The sequence below is a fragment of the Numida meleagris genome, chromosome 2 (genome assembly GCF_002078875.1).
Source record: "Numida meleagris isolate 19003 breed g44 Domestic line chromosome 2, NumMel1.0, whole genome shotgun sequence".
NCBI classification, from domain to species: Eukaryota; Metazoa; Chordata; class Aves; order Galliformes; family Numididae; genus Numida; species Numida meleagris.
In genome coordinates this window covers 35156191-35181031 of record NC_034410.1, presented here as the reverse complement: position 1 = coordinate 35181031, position 24841 = coordinate 35156191, and the positions used below count along the sequence as shown (strand labels likewise).

Sequence of the window (24841 nt, the reverse complement as noted above, 5' to 3'; positions counted from 1 at the left end):
CCCCCGGGGCAGCGCGCCCGTCCCCGCCCGGAGGGGACGTGCGAGGCGGCGGCGGGGGGGGCCGCGGGCACACGCGCAGCCATCCACGCACACGCACGAGCAGGGCTGCCCCGCGCCGGTACCTGGTGCTGCCCTGGTGCGTTCCGGCCGGGCTCCTCCTGCTGAGGCAGCGCGGGAGCGGGCGGGCGTGCGCGTCTGTGTGCGTGTGTCTGTGCGCGCGTCTGTGTGTGTGTGTGCGCGTCTGTGTGTGTGTCTGTGTGTGTGTGCGAGAGCGAGCGAGAGCGAGAGAGGCTCTCCCCCCTCCCCCTCCTCCTCCTCGCTCTCCTTCCTTTAAACGCCCACTCCTGATGGGTGAAAAGACAACTTGAACTTCAGTGCAATTAACTTCGCCGGCGCCTCGGAAGCCGGAGGTGTCGCCGGCCTCGCCCGCCGCGCTCCCATGAGTGAGTCGCTCCCGCTCCTTCGGCGTCGCTCCTCGGGGACGGGGGGGACGGGGGCAGCCGCCGCGGGTCCTGACGGGGCGGGGGCCGGGCGCGGGGGGCGCGGGCCGGGGGGGTGCTCCGTGTGGCGGCGCAGCCTCCCGGCAGCGGGACGCACACCTGCCGCCGCGCCGCTCCCCGCCGCCACCCCGCTTCGCGCTCCGGCCCGCCGCCTCCGTCACGGGAGGGGGGAGCGGGGATGGGGCAGAGGGAAAAAAAAAATACCGAAAAGTTTGGCAAAGTTCTTCCGCGGCCCCGCGCGCCTCTATGCCGCCGGGAGCGGGGCCGGCGGCAACCCCGACGGCTCGGGGTGCGGGGATGGGGTGGAGGCTTCCGCGGGGCGCGGAGGGTGCGCGGGCGGCTGCGGGGAGCCGAGCCCGGAGCAGCTCGGCGGAGAGACCCTACGGAAAGCCTCCCCCCGCCCACCCCTGGCACGACCCGACCGTGCCGCTGCCGCGGGGAACGGTGCCAACAGCTCGTCGCTACGCTCCGGGATTTTATTTTCATTTTTATTATTATTATTATTATTTTTTCCGTTTCCGAACCCGGCAGCCGAGGGTTGGCTCACAGCGGCGCGCTTTGGTTGCCGTCTGCGCTCGCTGCCCGGGGAGCACTCCCGACAGGCACCTGCCCGGCGCGGAGTTTCCCTCTGCCGGGCTCCGGGCTTCTCACTGCTGGAGAAACTTCACTAAAATGCAAGTTTGCTGGAATACTTTGCACCAGCTCGTAAGCTGAAACGAGCTGCAAATGACGAAAGCTCTTCGCTGGCTTTAGTCAGCCCATCTGAGCGCGGTGCTTCTGTGTTCAGAATTCCCAAATTCAGACGCAGATGCTGAAGGCGTGTGGTCGAGCAGCGCCCTGTCCCTCTGCTCCCTGCCACCTGGGCAGCAGCAGCCCCTTACTTCCACTTCCTATTATTTCAGCGCAGTGCATTCGTATATTTGTCTGCTGTAGTCTGCTGGCAAACATTAGCATTCAAGCTTACATTTTTGACAAATGTGCAGACAGGAATAGCATGAATAGGCATCTTAAATATTAACAACCTAAGCATCTGTTGTAAAACAAGTTTAATATATTTACTCTGTTTTTCTCACATTGTTAGAAAAGGTTACAATAAGTGTAAAATTTCAGCTGTAGTTAGCACAAGGAGTGCTTGGATCTTTCACTATCTCCTCAAGCATTCAACACAATCACCAGATAGAAATGTGGCAAATCAGGCGCACTATTCAAAGCTGACTTGAAACAGTAACCGTAGAGTGTAAAGATGTGAATATAGGATGTTCTTTGTCATTTGTACCTTCCTCTTATTCTGCAGCACTATCTGTAGAACTGTAGAGTGGTCTTTTCACTCCCGTATTCCTATACGCTCTGTAATACATTTGTACATCCACTCATTTTTTAATTCGTTCTCCATTTGAGAATGTTATTGGCACTGCCTCACTTTTCAAGTCAAAGCAATGGTTTGTGCAGCAGTAACACAGAGCAGGTAGCAAAATGAGCAAGCAGAAATGTAACGTGTTCACACACAGGCGTGCATCTAAACAAACAGTGTGCACACATCGTGAGGCAATAGAAGAAAAAATTATGATCACGGGCTGGTGTGCTATGTGTGCCCACTCTTGAATGCAAACAGCTAGTGGAAAAGCAACAACCTACTCTCAGGAATTCCTCCGTCCCTAGAATAAAATTGTTCGGAGTAGAACAAGAGCACAGAATAGCAAAGTCTCCAAACAGAGTGTAGAGTTATTTCAGGAATCAGTGCATTCTTTCCCTTTTTCCCACAAGTTCAAATATGTAATAAATAAGTCCTTTGTATGCAAAAGAGTTTACTGGAACAAAAAATATTTAAATGGAATGCTTTTTGTGTGTATACTTTGAAAAACGAGCTGTTTCCTTTTTATATTCTTTGTTGCTAATACTTTAAATAGGAAAGTGGCTGTCTCGGTTTCTCCTCTCCTGTTATTTCAGCAGCACGCACCAACCCTAACCTGCTGCACGCTCCCAGAAAGCGCTGTAAAGCAAAGCCAACCCATAACTCACGAATGGGACGCGCTGCTCTGCCAGATAGAGGCTGCGCCACACAAGCCCAGAGCTTTGCACAAGCAGAGCATCTCTCAGTGCGCAGCATAGGCCCCGCGGGGCAGCTGATGAGCACTTGCCTCTGTGGCTGCACTTCCCAGCCGAGAGCGGCCCTGCCACTGCCCGGTAGCACTGCAGCCTCCATCCTGCAGGGTCACAGGCACATCCACCCCAGCCCTCAGCCCGAAAACCTCTCGAGAGTGGGAAAGTCCTGAGCGAGCACTGACTCATCCTACGTTTCAGGTTTGGGGGAGAGAGGGGTTCAGGTGCGTGCTTGGCTGAAGTCTGGTGTTCTTGAAAGGAACATCACAAATCTTTTAACTGTATCAACTGCGCAGTTTTTGGAAGTGATGCCACCTTTTTATTGTCATCTGTTTTTTAGTCATTTTTTAATCATGGTCAGATAAATTCAAAGTCCTTCGTAAGGTTTCAAGTTGTACTTCGGGGAAAAAAATCAAGGAGATTATTTTATTAATAAAACAGATTATGTTATGTAGAAAAAATTATATTAAACATATATATTAAAAGTAGATTTCTGAATTAAAAATGGAAGGAATGTGACTTCTGAGATGTTAGCCGCATTTCTAGGAACTATGCTATTTTAACATAGACACTACAGAAGCATTTTATTGCCTTCTCGTACATAACTGCCATTGCTCTCTCTAGATATATTTAATATATATCCAATGAAGCCACAAACTTTCCTTCCACAACAGTTTAAACACATCTGGAACATTTTACTTTCTTATAATTTATGTTAATAGATGTAGAGTGTATATACAATCTTCTCAGAAATCATTGCTTTTTCCAAAGGGGAATTTTTTTACTTTCAGTTGGGGAATATATTTATAAGAACAAAATAACTCAAAGTATGGGCAATTCTATATATCATTTTATTTTCTGTTATATTAGGTTGATTATATAAAGCTTTCATTTAGAGCAATGGGATGATGAAATTACAGAGGAGTGATTGGCTTTTGTTTTTTCAAATGGTTCAAGTTGAGGGCTGAAAAAATGAATGTTTTTGGTTAAGTTCGTTGGGTGTGTAATATTTTTCATAGAATTTTGACAAATTAATTTAATAGAAAAGCCACAAGTCTCTTAGCACGAAAGGCTATATTTTCAGGTAAAATGGGAGTTCTGCTTTTGCCATTATAGGCATCAGGCTTCGGTAATCTGCTCCTCTTGTGGAATGAACACTTTCTACTTAAAGCTATCATGCACCTACTGTTTATTTACGCTGCATTAAACTGACAGCACAGCAATCAGAGGAAAAATATGACTTACTTTCCTGAAGTAAACACCGGTTTATAGGTTAGTGCATGTATTTATATTCCTGTCGCCACTAAATAATGGCTGTCTCCGTTTTAATATCTACCTGTGGTGCTATCCAGGGCAGCTGGCTCTTCCTTGTCTGAAACGAAGGAAAAAGAAAAGGAGGGCAGGGGAAGAAAAGAAAGTTTTCTAATCATTCCTTGGGGACTGTATAGAAAACTGATTCAGTATTCCTTTCTGTGGCATTCAGAAGCCAGTTTTAAAGACACAGTATTCAGTTTTGCTGGGTGTATTTGAATTGCATCTCAAACAGTGAAAACAGAATTCCTTAACAGTATTTGTCTATCCAAGTCACTGAAATTGTATATTCAGGCAACGGCAGATTAAGGGCAGAAGCATTTTATTAATAACTGAAAGCACATATGTGTGTGTGATGAAAAATGTTCTGCAAATCTGTCACTATGCAATCAAGTGCATTTTTTAAACTTTGGTTGTCACAAAGTTGCTACTGATTCTAAAATAAAAAAAAAAAAAAGTAAAACAGTTTGACGGATAAAAAGTAACTTACAGTTCTTATTATATTGAAATATTGCAATTATTATAAATTCCGAGTCAGTAAACCCCATTGGTATTGCTTCTCATCTTGATCTGGAGACCCAAGTAGCTGGCTCTTTAGCTGAAGCTAACTGCAGGGAGAGTAACTCTCAGTTTACAGAAAGCGTCCCTAAATTTTCCATCAGAGTGTTCCATTAATAATCTTTACCCAAGATGCCCATTTTTTTTTTTTTTCAAAGAGTCTGAAAATTATTATATTTAACACTCAGCTTGCATGTCACTTCTCACGTGAGCTGTACTGGTATCACGAACTCAATAGCACCTGACCACAATTTGTAGCTCATACTTCAAAAAGGATATGCTGTAATGATCCTTGCTGAAATGTAGGTGTTTTCTAACACTTGCCATCCTGTGGCATCTCAGTTTACCACAGTTATCACCGACACTTTGTTACTTAATTGGTATCTATTTGCTGCTTTGCAAATGTTGACTTTCTAATGGTTCCTACACTGCGTGCTCTCAGTAAGTATAAATCTAGAGATTCATTTCACAGGGAATTGCCAGTCTTGACATTCTTCACATGCTCTGATCTGATCCTTGTGCTTTATACCAGCTGTAATCTACCCTTAATCTGTGTAATATAGTAGGAGTAGCACAGCAGTAGTGGAGTACAGGAGTAGAGCAGAGATACATACCTCAGGCACTGTCTGAGTTGTAAATACACTCTTTTAAACTTGCTGGGCCTGACTTTCCTCTCAAGCATACCGGAGGATCTTTGCAGAGGTCTGTAGACCTCTGTTTTGACAGTTCTGATACGGGATCAACCATTAGGTATTCAGATGGGCTGGGGGACATACTAATGTATTATATAGCATTCATGCCAAGATCCCCTTTTTGCTATTTATTTAGAATGCCAAAATACCAGTTTCTTCTGACATAAGTTTTCCAGCAAGACTGTGGGCATGAGTGTGTGCCAGGGTTGGCACGGATCAATACGAAGGCCTCTCACAGGAGCATAGGCCTGCACCTGGCCTTGAGCTGTAGTAGTGGAGTGTTAGATGTGCTTCTCCCCAGCTGTAGGTTTGCAAGAGTTTAGCGCCTGCTCTCTCCTGCTTTTCTGTTATGAACTGCAGGCTAGATGAACAGATGAATCTGCTCATCTACAGGTAGACCTCAGTCACCTGAAGTGCACCTGGGAGCGAAGCTTCAGGATGGGCTCCATCTATCAGCCGTGTTGGCCTTGCATAACTCCCAGCCACTATCTGCTCTATCTCTTTCCCTTGGCACATTATGACATGATATGACCTGAGGAGATGAGGGAGGTGCTTTAAACCTAGAGTGCACCTCATCTTCCCAGGATCCTGCTCTGACAGGATTTATTTGGCCAGCAGCAATCATTTGTGCGTCGCTCCACTTGCTGCTCCATGTAAGAAGTGGTGGTGCACTCGGATCGTGCATACCCAGAGGACTGTCTCCTGACCTTTTCTGGTGTCTGAGGTCCTGGTCCTGGTTTCAGCTCTGGCACTGGCCAGATGTATGGTTTTAGGTAAAGCACAGACTGCAGCATGTTTAAAATCCTCAATGCCGTAAGCCCATGGAGTGCCAAAGCACTCAACTTCTACAAAAGAAGGGGAAGCTGCGGTACACAATCTCTCTCAGAGGCCTTAATATGTCTTTGGTTTATTTACCTATCTGTAAAATTAACAATACACATGTTTCATACAGCACTAAATGATTAATTCTTTATATTTGTAAATCAGTCCCAGAATGGAAAACATGGTAAAAGCTCAAAGAATTGCTTTTTTGAACTCCAACCCACATGCAAAGGTACAACAAAGATATTTCCTTTTCAGCAACTGCACTTAGAATATGTCTGTTTGTAACAGCCAAGTAATTAAAAACATTTTCAAAGAGCAGGATAAAATTTCTAAATATCATACATGCCCCATATTCGCAATTTTAATGCATCAAATAAAAGACAGAAAAGAAGGAGCTGAGAGAGAGTGTGCGTGTGCACAAACTCACAGAGAAACCAAAGGCAGATAAAAGAAGAGAAATTTTAGAGTGAGTTTTAAAGTGTTTATTATCAAAGATTAAATTAACATTTTTTGTAGAGATCTGTATTAGAAAGACTTTAAATCATTAATGCTTTTCGTCATAGGTGGGCTTCCTTGATAAATGTAAAGTTTCAAGAATAATTAGAGGCATCTTAAAACTTTAAAAATGACAGTTTTAGCTCCTAAAGATTCAATGTAATATAGTAATACTGTATGCTTTTTAGTGTTATTTCTGCACTAGACATTTAATTACAGTCTTTGTGAGACGTTATCTGTATAGTAACCAGTGCATAAAAAGAATGATATATACTTCTACATACAAGCTCTTGCTTGCCAGCTTTCTTTTTAAGATTGTAGATTAAGATCTCCAATCCAGAATGTTCATGTCTTCAATCAAAACAATTTTAGACAACTTTCAAGAGGAATGGGACATTCGTTGTAATAGTATTTCTTCTCTAGTTAGCTTTATTTTTACAGTAATACTTGAACTGTTGTTTAGCAAGGTTTTTTTTCTGTGCAAGAGCCCAAAGTCAGCATTTCTTTGCTTGTTCAAAGGATAGACTATAGAACAACAAACGAAAAAGCATGTTTATCTTGCTTATTGAGATGTAAGAGTCAAAAAATGTAAGAGTAATTTGGTAGGTTTTTCACATATGCATTTTAGTGTTCAGAGGAAGTTTTGAGTTTGCTTTTTCTGTGTCAGTTGTTGAATATTATCTGAAATACATTGTGGATAATGTAAATTTAAGAGGTTTCTTACTTGGTCCTCACATGGCTGTGGAATAGCAAATATGTTTGCAAGGAATATCAGGTACATGAGAGTCTTTCCATGTGATATATTTGCAGGTTCTTTTAATCGTGCAGCATGTGAACGGTGCTTCTCCACACATTGAGCTGCCCACAGTTCCCCTGTTCTGCAGTGAAGTCGCTTGCAGGACCAGGTAGAATGGGATCTGCATCTAACCGTTTCAGAGCAGAGCTCTCCATTTGCTCCGGTGCGAGTCCTCTTTTGGGTTTTGTTTTTTTTTGCTTCTTAAGTAGCAGTACTGTGCAGGAACACTACGATATTGGTGTTGGACCCCTAATTTCAGTACTTGTAAGAAAATCTCATCATAAAATCAATAAACCAGAATCAATCTCTGTCCCATTGACTGCATAGTATTGACTTTCTTTTTCTTCTTCACTTGACTTGCTGAATGCCATAATCCTTTTGGCCATTTCATTATCTTTTTAGGATAAAGGATAGAATCATTTTATAATAACATTTTTTGTATTTGAAACTTGTGATTCCGCTACTTTATTTGGATTGCATGTCCTATGAGAAACTGACTTCTATATTAACAGTTAAAATGACTATTAGGATACCCATAGGTGCAGTTATTATTTTCTAGGGATTCCAGAAGATTTTCCTAGATACTATGCAGGAAAATTAAACTACTGAAACTTTTCTATTTGTGTGGCATGAAGGAAAATAAGCCTTAAGACGCATTATGCTGTCTGATAAATTGCATTTCCAAACAGTATTTCATATAGGTTCTGTCTCTTTAAAATTGCAGTCTCCTCTATTTGCCCTATTAATTGTTGATATGTTGCCATCCACGAGACAAAAATTAGAGCTGTAATTAAATAATCATGTGATGCTCCTTAGTGCCAGTGAGAGCAAACTCATTTTTCCAGGCCCTGATGGTCACTGATTATTGTATTACTACTGGCTTGCTTCATTTTTTTTTTAATGGCTCTGTATTGCTGGGTTACCTAACCACTGCCCTTCTTTGCAAAATTAAAGGAATTGAAGAACATTAAGTCACTCAGTTGGCCAGTGGTCTACAGGGACAAAAAGTAGTCATACCTCCTCTGCTTTTTGGTCACTCCGTTGGTTCTACTGGGAGCGCTACATCAGTGGTGTGGTTGTGTGCCATTTAATTTACACTGGTGTTTTGGCTGGGATGGATGCATATAGGGAATGCCAGGAGAATTACAAAAGGAGCAGGGTATTAAAATTCAGAAATGATTAAAATTGAAATAAAAGGATGCTGCTTCTTTGCCAGTACTCTGGCAGTCATAATGACACATAGAGATTAGTTTCCACCTTCATCTTTTCCTTCTTTCTCATTTCCTCTTGTTTATTGTTGACACATTTTCCTTATGTCTCTGCTTCTCAGCGTTTTTTTTCACTGTTACATATTCCTACTTTTTCTCTTTCCTTAAGCATGGAGAAGCTTACTTAACCTTATTATAACAATAACAGAATAGGTTATTAATATTTAATATGCACATGATTAAAATTTCTCTCTTAAACATAGGTCAGCTCTATTATTAACTGACATGTTATTTTTCATTAAAAAAAATTTTATTCTGCCCTTACGGTTTCTCAAACACCCTTTACTTTGGTGGTGATTTAACACATAATGTTTAGAAAACTGTGTTAGGCTAGTGAAAAAAAAGAACTTACCAGTCATGGATAATCAATTATGCATGAATTCAGATATAACAGATGGAAACTGGTGAGTTAAAGTTTCTCTTTAGCTTCATGATTTTTTTGTTTTGTTTTTGTGACACCTGTCTCTTATGTATAGATAAACATCTAACATAGCATACTGCTTTTCATGCATCTTTGTGTTTTTTTGTTTCTGGGCTTTGCGTTTCTTTTTTATTGTTGCTTCTTTTTGTTTTTGCCAACGTGGCATAAACTCATTTTCCCTTGTTTCTAACTTACTATCTGTAATTTGTTTGTCTGCTAGCATTTCTATACCACCTTTCTTTTGTAGGGGTAAATTATCCTGTGATGAAGTTAGCATTTAAACTTCTCATATCTACACAGTGTCATTTAACCTTAAAATTGTGTCAGCAAGATATGTTAAATTGCATGAGTTCACTTCTGTCTTCAGCTGCCCGTGGCCTATAGTGTTACGACATGAAAGCAACAGGGTAGACTGTGGCTGTGCATATGTATTCATATATGCATATGCACACATTCTTGTGATTGTGATACTTATATAGGCGTTCCCTTCGAAGGCATTAATTAAATTTCTTTCAATCCTTTGACAATGAAACAGATTGCTTTACTGCTTTTTATTAAAAACTTCAGTACGGACTGGGCATGCTATTTGTTTTGGTCATGGAAAGATTTTCACAGAACTAAATCAAGCAAAAGACAATAACCCTGTGCTACGTGCCCACAGCAACAACCAACTGGTATTAAGTTAAATATTTTCTTTTCTCTCTTTTTTTTTTCCTTTGAATGTAGAAAATTCTAAAAGCGCTCGATGCACTGGCATAGATGTGAGATGATAGGTTTTTTTGTGTAGTTGATTCCTATTGGCAGTCTGGGGAATTCTTTTATTTGAAGGAGTTCCTTGTTTCAGAAATGCTTGGGTAAGTTGATTTGAACATTACTTTTCTGTGACTGTAAAAATTTGGAGCGTTTCTTCATGTGGCTCCAACCACACTTGAAGCTGCACGTTTTCAGATATGGTGCAGAGATGTTTTCTACCTGTATAACGATGAAAGAAAACTGAGTTGAGAGAATGCACACCATATTTTTCACGAGCAGAATATAGGAAGATTTCTCACGAGCGTGTTACCTACGGGTTGGGATATAAATGTTAGTTTGGGAACGAGATTGTAATATAACACTCCAGAAAGAAATGATATAGAAAAAATCCATAGAAAATGAACATGGACATTGTGAAAATAATTCTCTTGAAATACTTGAAAATAATTGAAGCTGGAGCTCTGCTAAGAACCTTCACATCTATGCCTCAGTATCCCCACACATTTCTTACTCAGATATTCTTATATCAATATAAAATGTAAATTTTTCCCCAAAATTTTTGTTCTTCATTCAATGAATATATATATATTATACATTGAGACCTTTCTTTTAAGTATGTGCATGAGCAAACATAAACCATCATGAATACTATCCTCATTTTCCCCTAAAAATGCCACATTCCTTTGGGTTCTGAAATGGTCTTGCCCATTGCAGCCCGCTTCCATGGTAGACTCTAGGCAGGAAATTTAGAAACATAGTTGTTTTAGAAAATAAATACATTAATTATTGGAGCATGTTTTTATTATAGTTTCTTCCTTTTTTTTAATTTTTTTTAATAATTTAAAATCAGTGCAAGTATTTTGAGTAAGGTACTTGGAGTAACATTTTAAAGTGACTTGTTTTTGCCTTATGTTGTTTGCATTTAAACTAACATGCTCTGACACATGTATAGGTGACCTTTATCTTAGTGACACTGCATATGCTAAGCATTTTTTATTTTAGCGCCTGGATATTAACAGATACCTTGTTCCTTAAAAGAACTGTGAACATTAACAGCTAATTGTTCCTGAAAAGAACTGTGAAAAACTCATTCATTTAGTCTTCCTTATTGCGGAATCTTCTGAGTTTGAAATTGGAGCAAGTCCTAGAAGAAGAAGTGAATTCGGCCAAAACCACCAACTTTCAATTTGTTTTACACCAAAACCACACATTTTGCATGTATTTTATGTACAGTGAATATTGACTCCTGTCAAGTTTGGCCATAATTAGATGCAGTTTTACTTAAAAGGTTTTGAACCTTAAAAAAAAGTCTAGAAGAACCTGGGCAGAGTTCTGAGTTAACAATGAAACTGGAAACAGGACATTTCATGTGGTTTTGGGTTTCATAATGAAAGTTTGACATAGTTCAAATCATCAATCAGTTCTAACCATTTCCTTAGACTTAAGCTCTTCCATATTTTTTTCAGTTTTTATTCACGCTATCAGGTCAAAGAAAAAGATGATTGTTTGTCCTGTTGATGAAATGTTGTAATGTAACAGATCGATGCTGTTGGAGCACACAGTGAGAGCACCGGAACCCTAGCTGACAATGTTAGTCCTCCTGCAGTGCTAACCACAATGGTTCAGATTGTTTTCTGCCATACCGTGCAGTTTTGCTTGGGCTGTGTGAAATTCATCCTCATTCAAAAGTGTCGCAGTGAACTTCTGTCTTCTTAAGAGCTTTTTTTTTTTTTTTTTTTTTTTGTCTGGGAAAGAAATGCAGTAGTTGGTGGTGATGGAAAAGGAGTCAGGAAAGGGAAGAGAAGCTGAGTCAATCAACAAACTGCAAAACACTTTGGAGATAATTTGGTGTAACTTTGCTTTTAACAAGCAAAACCAACGGAAACTCCACTGGTTTATATATTGGGGGAGCCATAGTTTACATATCTTTAAATTAAGAGAACTCCTGTTCAGATATATCCCTAACTGCTTATGAGCAAACTCTTGTCAGGCAACAATTACGTGCTCATCTCTTACCTAGGAGTTATCTAGTGCTGTGATGATTGGGGCTTTACCAGGAACCATTCTCTTTTCATCTCCCCATGTCTCATATTAAATATCTTCTCATGATAGGCATGAAAATTATACCTCTAGGGGAGAAAGTCGGGAAATTAGTGACCTGCAGAACACACACTTATGACATAGGTAACTTGGCTGATCCTAAGATGCTGTCTTTCCTCCTTCCTTCCAGCTGCTTAATTGCATTAAAACAATTATATAAAACTCTATTGCATTTTTTTTCTTGTTGTTTCTTTGTGGAAGTAGTTGCCACATGGAAATTACAAGCATGACTCATCAAGGATCTACTCCATTGTTATGGATGGAAGAGGATATGGTCTAGAAAATGCTTTTAAAAAAATAATAATTGAAGCTTGTTATTTGAGGTAGTTCTGAAATCCACAGTCATGAAAATATTAGCTTACATTAAATACCATGTAGTTAGTGTTTGTGGAAGTTGCAATGCTGATATGCTTGGGGAGTGAACTCAGCTTATCCACAGAACAGGTTGAGATTGGGCAACTGCAGAGTAAGAGTTATGTGATTAAGCCATTAATATTCATCGCTGCAATCTTTTATGGGAACGTGGACACCTGCCTATTGCAGTTTCAACCATCTAGACTCCTCGTGACAGCCAGGGGTGGAAGAATTTCTGTGCTCATTAGCAGTCATGTTCACCCTTCACTTCCTCCACCATGCCAACAATTTTGTTGGCTTTTTCTCCATAATTTTCTTCCAATAATTTGACTTGTGTAGCAGCAGTGGGCAAATCAAAATGACTGTTGGGGCCACATCAGTATAAACGTATGCATGCACTTCAGCTGTATCTTAGTCAACACAGATACAGAGCTATGAAAGGTGCTTATGCAAAATGGTGCAGTAGTTTGACTAAAAGCAATTTGTTTTACCCTAAATGACATTTTGCATATTCCTGTTCAATCCTACTTTTAAAAGAAAATTCCATTATTGAAATACACTGCAGAAAATGTTTCCAGGAGTAAACGAGCCTCATCACATAGGCAATCAATAGGGAGATGTCTGTTTGTATATGATTTTACATATCTGCAAGCTGGCGGAGACATCCAACTACAAAATACTGCACCATGGGACACTGTGTAGATATCTGATACTTTCCAAGGGATTTGGGGTCCGTAAACTAATGAATGCACTACATGTAGCCATATATGTAGATTTTTCACCTCTGGCGAATATGGTAAGGATAATTTACTTCACTTAATAAGCAATTAAGTGCAGTTCAATACAGCTGACTACTGTAAGTTAAATATCCATTTTATGTAACTGTTTCAGGACATTGTATGTAAGAGAGCACGAACGAGCAGAAATTGCTCATGCAAAATGTGAGAGGGGACGACAGCTTGTGTGCGATGCCTCTCAGTGCTATGAATTTCATTTCATAGCACTTTTGCTTTTTGACAGGCATACTCTCCAGGCTGGGGCAGGTTGCAGTGAAAAAAAATCTAGGTTGGTGTGTAACTTGGGAGCTCGGTGCGGGGGATGTTGCTGAGTGCTGTGATTCCCATTGGGGTGCACTGAGACCTTGGGTGGTGTGAAAGCTGCGATTGCCACAGCCAGGTTGGCTGGAGGGTTTGAGCGGTGTCAGGGCAAGACAGAGGGAAGGTCAGTCCAAGGAGACTGAGAAGCACCTTCCGTCGGAGGTGCAACACTTGGTAGGGTTTCAGGACTCAGTCCACACCACAGCAGTTACTGTGCTGGGGCTTTCACAGGTAGACATGGGAAAGGAAAGCAAGGATGCACCAGAACTCTTTCCACCTTAATACCTCTGTTAAACCCATGTAGAAATAAGATGCAAACCACTAGCGTGCAAACCACCACACCCTTCAGAAAGCCTGGGACTGTTATTTTCACCGCCTTGCTGTCCAGCAGTCACTGCTACCCAGAGTGGGGAAAATACTGTTCAAATCCTCAGCAAAGTGAATTTCCTGACGGTCCTGCTGCTGCGAGGCTTCTCTGCATCACCTCCAGCACGGGCTGGAGCTGATGAATTTCCCAAATGGCCGCAGAGTTGTCAGAAATACGTACGTGCAAAACCCAATCAGCGTGATCTCCCCAAATAAATCTGATAAAAGAGAATACACAGCCATACTGGTTTTGCTCTGCTGCCAGGTCCTTAGTGTTCGCCTTGCCGAAGAACCAAGCCTCAAGACATGGGCCCATATTTCCTTATTTATTTTAAACAAGAAAAGATTGGAATAGAGACCTTAGAAGGCACCGAGGCACCGTGCCACAGCAGAGAACTCGTTCTGTTTTGCAGCCACTGACATGGCTGCTCAGGAGTTAATTCATTGTGGGGTTGAAGAAACGCAGTCCAACTTTTTCACTATTTGTCTTATTTCAGCATAACCTAGCGTGAGATGCATTTACGTATCAGATATACAGTGCAGCAACTTTTTTAAAGATTACTAAGCTTTATTAAGCATGTATTTGTCCATCGTTTGTTGACTGGAAGCTATGAAAAATGTGATGTTACTCTTGCTGCATGTTTAAATGATTGCCTGCATACGTATCCATGACAATATCTATTCATCTTCTCTTCTTTATATATGTTTTTATTATAAATATCTTTATTCTAGTGGAACATTTTAATATCAAAGTTGACACAGTGAAGTGTAAATTGGAATAGGTCAAATGAAAATCAGATATCTTTATCTGGAGTTTATTCCAAGTAGTTGGGTATTGATAAGAGAGATCTGATTGCTGCCTGTACGTCAGGACGCAGCAGCCCTGTTACCCATGCTTGCTGGTCAAAGCCCGCATTCCACGCTCCGCCTGCCAAGTCTGCGGCAAATAACTTTCCCAGACATAGGTGATATGCAGAAATTAAATTAATCCGTGTTGCAGGGAGCATACAGGGCTTAGCACATATATGCAGTTTCAAGAAGAGAGTGATTTTCTGTAATCATTTATCTCAAGCATAGGAAGCATATGCATGATTATATAATTAACAGAATATTTGTTTGTCGGTGTTTGGTTAGTGTGCATAATAATATCATTATTAGGCCTTCTGTGCTCCTGTATTATCAGATTGTTATCTCCCTGCTCCTTTAATTCAGCGTCTCTGCTTTTTAGATTAATCACTTTGTTTTACTCTGAACATTTTAAGGGTTTTTGACCGTGAAGGGAATGGTTTGTGACACCAAAGCAGAAGTTACTTTAGAGCAGATTCTAATCTTTTTGTTTTTTGGTTGTTGTTATTGTCGTATCCGGTAATCACTTTTGTAGGGTGGTGCTCTAGTCCTTAATCTTGTTCCAAATCGTATTTTTAAATATCTGTTCTATTCTAACCAGCTCTGCATCTCTCCAATTACTCTCACTGCCCCTTCTGTCCATTGTGCTGCAGGCAGCAGTCACCCAGCCCAAACCCCCTCTGCTTTCACGTTTTGCTCCTTCCGTGGTTGGTGTTGCTGCTGCTGAAGATGACTGTACCAGGCTTTCCTGGAACAGATCAAAACTGATACGATGCTGATACTTTCCATTGTGCTCATGAAGTTTTAATTCTTCGAGTTAACACTATCTTTCCTCCAAAGGTTCAGATATATTGGGAAATAATTATTCTTTGTTTCTTTTTTCATTATTATTATTGTTATTATTTTTTGGAGGGACTGAATAACATTCAGTCTACCGTCTTGGAAAAAGATAGGTTTCTAAATAAACAACCACGAGGCATTTATCCCTTGATCATGTATTATGGAAGGTGTCATCGACATTTTCCCTTGTTTTTCTTTGTGAAACGTGTTTCTTGGGTTTTTTTTTTTTTTTTTCCCTTTCAGCACTCTCGGTAGCAGTCTTAGTAACCTTTTTCAGGACATGCAACATCTGTATAACTTTTCATGTTTCCTATGCATTCCACCTCCACTTCTCTGCTTTGACTAACAGCATTATGTAACACTGTACTCATTTTTGAGCATTTCATTTCTTTGCTTTTGAGATTATAATCTATTTTGTGCCTTGCTGCATATAATAAATATTTCATGTATTTCACCCTACTATCATTTTCCTTTTCTCTCCGTGCTGTCTGTGCTTATTTCGGTAAACGTCAGCTTCTTTCTTTACCCAGCCGATACATTCCTCTTGTTTTATAGTAACATGCATAGTGATAATTTAGCTCTTCCTATAAGTATTGATTTGCCTGTTCTTTGCGCAGAGGCTATGCTATGCTAATCAGCCTCCCCACTCCTCTGCTTTTGCTCCTTCAAGTTTGTGTGCGCAGTTCATGAATTCTTCTCTAATTTGCTACCCCAACTATTCTGGCTGAGCGTCTGCTTGTGTAGCACAGTTCATCCCTTCTTTGCTCGATGATGCAACTCTCCTTTTCAGACACAGCCTAGGCAAACAGACCGCAGTTTATCAATAAAGAAGTTTAATTTCCCCCTTATCTCGCGGCTTGTACAAACTTGTTGCGTTCAAGTTTGTCTAGTTGGGTTACTTTTTCCCGAGTGCATTGTGGGAAGCCCTACGTCTGGCTGGCAGCTATTGATTTTGTCCCCGCGTTACCACCTTCCAGGCTTCGCCCCGCTCCGCGGGCCGCCGGTGCCCGTCCCGTCCCGCGCTGCAGCGGCGGCGCCTCAGGGCCCGGCGGGGCGCTGCGGGGTGACCCCTCCGGGTGCGGGGGCTCCGCCGTGCGTTGGCGGCGCGCCCGTCGCTCTTCCTTCAGCTCTGTTGGTATAAAGGTGGGAGGGGGGAGAGCAAACTTCCTGCCCCGCTCGCTCCCCCGCCCGCAGCCCCGCACTGCTGCCGTGCACCTGCCCACCGCACAGCTCCACGAGGCGGGGCGGGGCGGGGGCCGCGCTGAGCACGCCGGCAGGATATTGTTCAACCTTCACCCCCGCCCCTCCTCCTCTTCCTCCTCTCCCTCCCACCTCCCCGACGTTCTTCTCCCCCACCGCCGCCGCAGGCCCCCATCTGCCGCCTGCGGGCGATGCGCGGCGCGGCGCTGCGCTGCGCGCTGGGCATTGTGGCGGCGCGGCGCAGGCAGGGCCGCCTCACCCGTACCCAGCTGCCTGCAAATTCGTGCGCGCCCGGAAGCCGCACGCCCTCTTCCCTCGGCCCCCCCGCCGCTCACCTACCGGCGGCCCCCCCTGGCCCGGCCCGGCTCGGCCCGCTCCGCTCCGCTCCCCCGCTGCGGCCCCTCCGCTCTGCCCCCCCACTCCCGCCTCCCTTCCCCCACGCCTTCACCGCCGCCGCCTCCTCCTCCTCCTGCTCCTCTGCCACTTTCTCTCTCTCCCTCCCAGGACGCGTCGGATGATCCGGGGCCGCCGGGGAAGGGCTCCGGGCAGCAGCAGGGAGGCTGCGTCCTCCTCCTCCTCCTCCTCCTCCCGTTTTCGGGGCTGTGGAAAAAAAAAAAAAAAAAAAAAAAAAAAAAAAAAAAAAAAAAAAAAAGAAGCCGGTGGTGGCCTCGGTGTTATTTTGTATTAAAATGAGGAGGAGGAAGAAGAAGCAGCGGCAGCGGCGGCAGCGAGCGGTAGCGGAGAGGAGGAGAGGCTGTGAGCAGGGGACGGCGGCGGCAGCAGCAGGAGGAGGAGTAGTGATGAGTCAACTAATAATTTAATGGGGACAGAAACAGAGAGGGAGAGGGGGGGGGGGAGCGGAGCGAGCAGCTCCGGCCGGGGACACACACGCACACACACACATATCCGTGTAACATCCAGCAACAACACCGAACCGGCCTAAATCACCACCGTGCCCAGGCAGCCAGGGGAAGGGAGCACTAAAAAACAGACAGGGAGGGAGACAAAAAACAAAGCCTGCCATTATTATTCTTTTTCCATTATTATTGTGGTTGGGTTTTTTTTGTGTTTGTGTGCTTGGTTTTTTTTTTTTTTTTTTTGTTTTTTTTTTTTTTTTTTTTTTTTTGGTTTTTTTTTTTTTTTTTGCTGGTTTGGGTTTTGTTGTTGTTGGCTTTTTGCAACCTTTCTATTTGATATTTTTCCCCCCATCTCGCTAGTAACTCTTCTCGGAGTTCCCAGATTTTTATTATTTTTTTTAATTATAATTATTTTTCTTTTGCTTCGCAGACAGAGAGCCAGATTTATTTAATTTTTTTTAACAACACTGATCTTTTTGTGATTTTTTTTCTTTTTTCTTTTTTTTTCCCATTCTCGTTTCTCCCGGTTTTGGACTCGGAGGGAGTGCAACCTCGTCACTTTTTGTAGTGGTGCTGCTGGGTGCTTCCTTCCTCCCTCCGCGCTTTCTCTCCCTCCTCTCTCTGCGCTCCCCCCGCGCTCGCAGCAGCCCCCGGTAAATGAGAGGAGACAGGTCCTCCTCTCTGCATTTTTTTTTTCTTTCCTCCCGGGACCGCAGAGGCGAGATTAAAAGTGGCATTTTAGTGCCTTTTTCCTGCGATTTTCTCGACACTTTTTTTTCTTCCTTTTCTTTCTTTCTTTCTTCTTCTTTTTTTTTTTAATCTCCAGTAGCGATCTGCGAGGCTGAGGTTTCCGCAGAAAGTTTGGGGGCTGTTACGGTGTGTATTTCTGCGGAGGGGGAGGGGAGCGGGCTCCTTCTGTGTGTGCTGCTCCTCTGGGTGCCTATTGGAGAATAATAGTGTAAGTGACAACCTAGAAGTAGACTTTCTGCTCTTCACACTGGATAGAAAAGCTGCCTTTTTTTTTTTGGCTTTGATTTTTTTTTTTTCTAATACCTCACTTGCATTGGTTTTATTTTTGAAAGGACAGCCAGACTTAAGTCACCTCCCACCTCCATTTAAACCTGCTACTTTATTTTTATTTTTATTTTTATTATTATTCTGAATTTTGAGCACTTGTCTGATCAATTGCTCTTCAGCTCCTTCCTCTGCTGCTCTCTCGAAAGATATTTAATATAGATTTTTTTGTCCATTGCCATTTTTGCTCATGGCTACTCTGTTTCTCGCTATCTATTTTTGCCCCTCCCCGCCTAAAGGAAAATAGCAACAAGAAAACGAGAGAAAAAAAAAAAAAGAATATTAGGGGAAGTAGTCCTCAGGTCTGCTGCCCCCCGCCCCCCCCCCCCCAGAAAGGGGGGACCTAGGAAAACATCACTCTCGAACTTCTTCCTCCTCAAGAGCTCGGGCTGCAAAGGAAACCTCCTTTGTTTTTGTTATTTATATGCTGTCAAGTTTTGAAGTGGTGAGTTTCGGGTCGGTTTTGCTAATTTCACTCCGAAAACTGCAGTGTTTCTGTTTCTAGATAAGTACTTTGCTTCTTTGTCTCTTTAAAAGGTCACAGCGAAAGCTTGGCCTGGATCGCGAGAGCCATATGGAACGGATAAGTGCGGAGCCTCTCTCAAATGTGATTATGGGGTTTTATGGGGGAGGGAGGGAAGAGGAGGGGAAACGAATGGGGAGGGGGCTGGTTCGGGAGGAGAGAAAGAACCGGGAGAATAGCTTCGCGACAAAAGGGGACCCCGGCCGGCTCCCATTCAGAAATTGCGCGGTGCGCCCGGACGCTGGGAAACCGTGCCTCGAAATTGTGCTCGGCCCCGAACGCCCGTGCTGAGAACTTGTAGTTGGGAGAGATGCCTGAATGCGAGAGCCGGGGACAGTCGGCCTGGCAGCGGAGCGGAGAATAGTTGCTCCCTGCAGCCCTCTCCCTGGGCAGGCCCCGCTGGTTGGTGCTCATCACTATTCCACGCTGAGGTTTCACTGAACTTTAGCCTTGGGCATGGAGTTTAAATGAGTAAATTAGGTGTTTTATGTGCATGTAATTTTGCTTTGTAACATAAAGCTTTTTACAAGATGACTAAGCGGGGAAAGGATGCCGATGGGTGGGTATTCCGAGGCCGAGCGAAATGACCCATTTGGTGGTTGGGTTGCAGTCGGGGCAGTAACTGAGCGGCGATCTATCACTTTTATGCACTGTACATGATGGAGTGCGATTCTGACTCATGATGACTAGATACTTTTTGCAGCAAAGAGCCTCGGTGCATTAGAGTACTTCCGAAGTTGCCAAAAGTGATGAGGATTTTCTTGTTTGAGGCTTTTTTGTTGTTGTTGTTTATCTCCCCTCCTCTTTTATTTTTATTTTTTAATTTTAATCCTCTTATTCCTGAAAGGGACCAGAAAAGCAGCTATATAGCACATCAGCATTGTCAGAAACATCGGAAGATGTTAAGGGTTTGAGACTGTAATTCTCTTCTTGGGCTGCAGTTAACACAGTAAAAAAGCAATACTCTACCCAAAGTGGCTATAATAGGCACGTTTCCCGTTAATGAGACATGCGACCTAAAGCAGATGGGATCGAGATGAATGGGAAACCTTAGTGTGTCACCTTAGAGTGCGAGGAAAAATAACGATTTTCTAAACTTTGGCTGTTCTCTGGCATTCTTTAGGTTGCTTGTAAACGTTCAGATTAATATATTACCTCCTTCTTCACTCTATCGGGAAAAGCAGTGCAGTGTTCACACAAGAAAAAACAGTTTACAGAATTGTCATTGGCATAAATACCGATGACATAGAATAGTATATACAAAAAAATCCCGAGATGTTTAGGCTTTAATGGCTTTGCGATGAAATGTGCAGAAAATGTGCTGAATTACTAGGCAACTGAAAGAAAGTAGCAATTATCAGATTCGCACCAGTCTTTCTAAATAGAACTTCCCCAGTATTAGTAGTTGCGCTCAGTAATGTAAATACTAGTTCATAAATTAATGTCTAGTCACCTGTCCTTAGTGATTATCTTATACGCATGGCGTAATTGTCAGTGCAGTCACTCCTTTCTCTGTCAGAGAAAGGCAGGGTAAAATCCCTGACAATCATAACAGTATTGATGAATGAAATCATAACCTGAAAGATGTCTCGCTTGTCAGCAATTGATGGCCCCTATACCTGGTAAAATAGATTCTGATGAGTGGCAAAAATCCTCGAAACTTACTCCGTTATGTTATAGGCGTGGGGGATTTTTAGTTACTTAGCTGGAATTGTTACTCATGGACTGTGGTTTTGAAAGTTTGTGAAAAGGGAAAGACAAGCAAGCTACCATACACCTTTTCATAATTTGTTATTGAAATTACTTCCGAATTTGGGTTTCATATAGCTGTGCGAGTAGGTAACTTTACGTCACCAAGAGATTCTTTATATTTAAAAGGCTTTCGGAAGTCCTGTCGAAATTGTGATTTTTTTTTTTCTTCATCACTGTGTTTTGTGAGATGCTGCCTTTCTTCCCTCTTAGTTTAAAAAAAAATTAAGTAAGAAACTGCTCTATTTAACAGTTAAAGCCTAACACCTTAAGAATTCTTCGTATGCTTATCTTAAACTTTGCGAAAGTTCTTGAACTTTCTCTAAAAAATCAATCAGGCAACTCAAAGCAACTGCCTCTCACCGCTGTTTTCCGAAGTTAAATGTTAAATTCTCTTCTAATTTTTATTTTTTAGGTGTGGGAGGGAAATTGTAAATGGACAATGTTCTACTTCACTAATAAATCTGTTGCTTCCTCAGCTAAAGTTTGAACAATCTCTCTGTTGTTGTGCATCCATTTTTTATCAAGTAGATTGAGAACAGTTTCACTGGGATCTTTTTCTTTCTCTGTCTCTCCCCCTCTTTTTTTTTTTAACACAATAAAATCACCCGGGATTAATAACAAACCTTCCCATGAGATTTGTAACAATAGCTGTGTTGGAGAACATATCTTGACAAATATCATCATTTCTATGAGTCTTAGTCTCTGTCAGATTTATAAGAATATCTGTGAAGATTTTGTTAAAGGGGTACTCTGGTATTCCACCAGATTACGGTGTAATCTCTGTAAACTGGGGCTTGGGGTCATTTTTTTTGGAGAAGTTTGTTTTTCTTTTTCTTTTTTTTTTTTAAAGGCATCTTCTGCCTTGTTAAAATAGTTATTTGTTCTTCTTTATGAGCTTACGATGCATATAGATCTCTGTACATGTGCAGGCTGTGTACGTATACATATGCGCACACGTGTACAACATATATTTTTTTTTGAATCATGGCAGGTGATCTTTAGAGGCGGGACTGAGTATGGATCATTTGAACGAGGCAACTCAGGGGAAAGAACATTCAGAAATGTCTAACAATGTAAGCGATCCGAAGGGTCCACCAGCCAAAATTGCGCGCTTGGAACAGAATGGGAGCCCATTAGGAAGAGGAAGACTTGGAAGTACAGGAACTAAAATGCAAGGAGTGCCTTTAAAACACTCTGGACACCTGATGAAAACTAATATTAGAAAAGGTAACACTTTTAATTCTGCATTTGAGAAATATGAATTATAATATTTTGGGGGGAGGGAAGCATACTTTTGCAGATTCTACTTCATTTATATTTCAGTATTAAATCTCCATTCTAAAATACTATATATTCCCAACTCTGATATAAATCACATTTGGGAAATGTAAGCTTCATGCTTGGGTGGAGCATCTTGCTTTACAGGGTGGAGTCTGGTTTTTGCTAAGGTAAAGGCTAGCTGTCCTGATTAAAGCAAATTCCTACATTGAAATAGAAGTGATATAATGCGTTAATTCTTTGAGTAAGCGTTGGGCTCAGAAATGCAGAAATCTGTAAGAATAAAGACTGAACCCCTGAAAAAAATTCTCGCCTTCCCTCTGAACGTTGGTCCAATCTTGGAAGGGCAGCAGTATTTCCATAACAGTTGCAAGTTTTTTTTTTGTTTTTTTTTTTAAAGAGAGTGTGGAAATCTTTAGGTATCACACTGGAAAAGTCATTTACGATGTCAATCTTTGCAGTTTATTTTCTTAAGTACAATTCATTATTGAACAATGAACAACTTGGGTGTCATATTTTTCAGTGGCTGGTTTGCTGTAATTAGACATTTACACAAGGAAAAGGCACGTTTAGAATCACTGATGTTTGTATATGGATGGCTTTTGTTTGCCTTAAAAAATACTTTCAATGGATAAAAATCTATAAATTTTGCATACTGAAATATATAATCCCCCCTTCTTTTTTTTTTGAACCACGTTCTGCAGTCTTGCTAATTTAAATAAAAACACACTGTATGTAATTCTGCATTTGTATTAAAACAGCCTTTACTTTTGTATAATCAGTACATGTTTATAATCCAGATTTTTCTTGCATTTGCTAAGCTAAGTGCAAAATACAACCAAGACTATTAAACGCACAAAGTTAGAAGGCAGAGGAATTTCATTGTGTTTGATGCATAACATTTATCGTACAATCATTTATTTTTTCCTCGGTTTGGCGAAAACAAAGAATATATTGATCCTGAGATGAACAGACACAGCAGTCCGTATTGTTAGATCTTTATCTATTAAAAATGGCAAAACAGCACTTCAGCAAATTCTTTGGCCTCTGCTCATGATTACCCTATTTATTGATTGTTTGCCAAGAATGTACACATCTTAAGAAAGCCAGGGTAAGAGCATTAAAAATATAATTTATTATGGCTTTTCAAGCAGAGTGCATTAATATTGTACAGTGAAGCAGTGGGGCTATATAAAAAGGACTTTCTGACGCCTGCAAACATATAAGTTCCATAAATTCCTAAATAGGAGATTTCAGCTGTCTCTGGTATTATGTGATATTTGCACAGCAAACTTTAATGCCAGGACAGTTTTAGACAAGGATTCTACAGACTTCACTGCTCCTTATGGTAGACGTGCTGTTTACACAGACTCATAAACCTTCAGCAAAAGCTCTAACACTGCCTTCAGGTTTAAATCATGCTGTATTTTTAGCAGCGAGCACTGACCAGTGCTCTCCCCTTTAATACTAGAAGGTTATGGAGTTGCTGCAATTGGAGGTCTTGCCAAGTACTAGCAGGAGAGATCAGCCAGCTAAGGTTGTGCTCTCCTGTACAACATTTTTCACATTAACAGAAGGACACGAGTGACAGTTTGCTAAAAGATTTAGTAGCTTGATTTGTAGTCAGATGATACCTGTGTCACGCTACCAGGATCCACCTCTGATAAGCTACTCTGGACACAGGAATTTGGCCAGGAGCTTCTTCTGTGCTGTTTAAAGTACATTTTTTTGGAATGCTCTAAGTCCTGAGAGCGCGTACTTGTCAAAAAGTGGGCTGACACACAATGCAGTACTTGTGCATTGCTAGTTTTATCTGATCAGAACCTGATTTGTAGGGACTGATAAGGAAAAAGACAAATCAGTCTTGGCTGTTTTTGAATGTGTATGCCCTGTTTGTTAAAATGAAGCTTTGTTTACTTTTTATCTTCAGCTATTAGCAGTGAAACTACTTAAGAATTTTGAGCCCTTTCTTTCAGACAGATGTTAGTAGGTGAAACATCAATTGTGAGAGTGTGAAAGAAGGGGAAAAAAAAAAGAGAACCAAAACCTTTTTGCAGATGAAGTACGTGTGTATGTTTTGGAAAGCTCTCTACAGCTTAATTAAAAGCAATGAAGAAATCACCAGTTTGCATGTACTGCTTTTGCTTTGGTCTTTTTTCCTTTCCTGACCGGTCTCAATGAGATTTAAAAAAAAAAAAAAAAAAAGACAAAAAGACAAACAAACAACAAGAAACACACGAAAATCCAGAAAAACCCTTCTTCCTGCACTGCCTAAATATTGGCAAGCTTTTAGTCCTGTCTTTCATGCTGAGCCTATTGGGCAAACTGGAGTGAGTTTGTGAGCTTTTCCTGCAAGCCTGAAGGGGTTTATTTGCCAGAGATTGACTCTCTGGTGAACAGATGTAGTTTAAATATACAAGCTTAAAAGGTATCTTTTTTTACCATGATTTCTTGCTGTATGTTAGAGCACAAATCAACAGACGTGATCTTAAAGCATTTCTGTTGTCAACAGTAAATCTCCTCTCTCAGCTGCAGGATGCCTTGTGCACCAGAGCAGGTTAGGAGGCTCTGTCAGTCTAGAGGGCAGTGGTTATAGAGGCATTAACATTGTAGAACTAATTGGAGTTCCTGGGTGCCCTGTTAAAATAACCCTTGTCATCATTTATGCTAAAGATGATACCCCTCTGGCAGGCTGCCATAAGGCGGTTCGGTACATCTGCTTTTAACCCTTTGGTTTTCTGTCTCCGGGAGATTCTATCCTGGGACAGCGCGGAACCTGAGGCCATGGGGTGAGGTGCCCCTGATAGGCCGGGAGAGCGTTCTCTCCAAGTCTGG

At 41.8% G+C, this 24841-nt stretch overlaps 1 protein-coding gene and 2 long non-coding RNA genes across 8 annotated transcripts in view; 1 reads left to right on the top strand and 2 right to left on the bottom strand.

Annotated features, from left to right (window-relative positions):
- LOC110393324 overlaps positions 1 to 248 on the bottom strand; it is a 5679-nt gene extending 5431 nt beyond the window's left edge. For both annotated transcript variants that reach the window (XR_002434954.1, XR_002434956.1), the window contains exon 1: positions 123 to 248. This is a non-coding gene — a long non-coding RNA (uncharacterized LOC110393324). The remainder of the gene's footprint in view (positions 1 to 122) is intronic.
- The window catches only part of SATB1 (SATB homeobox 1), a 91507-nt gene continuing 66990 nt past the window's right edge, over positions 325 to 24841 (top strand). Inside the window, exons 1-3 of one of the 5 annotated variants that reach the window (XM_021386069.1) lie at positions 17677 to 18898; positions 18991 to 19060; positions 21720 to 21955. In XM_021386069.1, the coding sequence (XP_021241744.1) occupies positions 21745 to 21955 (211 nt within the window). In that variant the 5' untranslated portion in view covers positions 17677 to 18898; positions 18991 to 19060; positions 21720 to 21744. Of the gene's footprint in view, positions 444 to 2586; positions 2825 to 17676; positions 18899 to 18990; positions 19061 to 21719; positions 21956 to 24841 lie in introns of those variants that run through there. The other 4 variants (XM_021386070.1, XM_021386071.1, XM_021386068.1 and 1 more) reach the window with 4 other exon arrangements.
- Positions 9618 to 17604, bottom strand: LOC110393325. Its single transcript, XR_002434958.1, has 2 exons — positions 11736 to 17604; positions 9618 to 9938 (listed from the first exon to the last, which is right to left on the bottom strand). It is a non-coding gene; the product is annotated as an uncharacterized LOC110393325 (long non-coding RNA).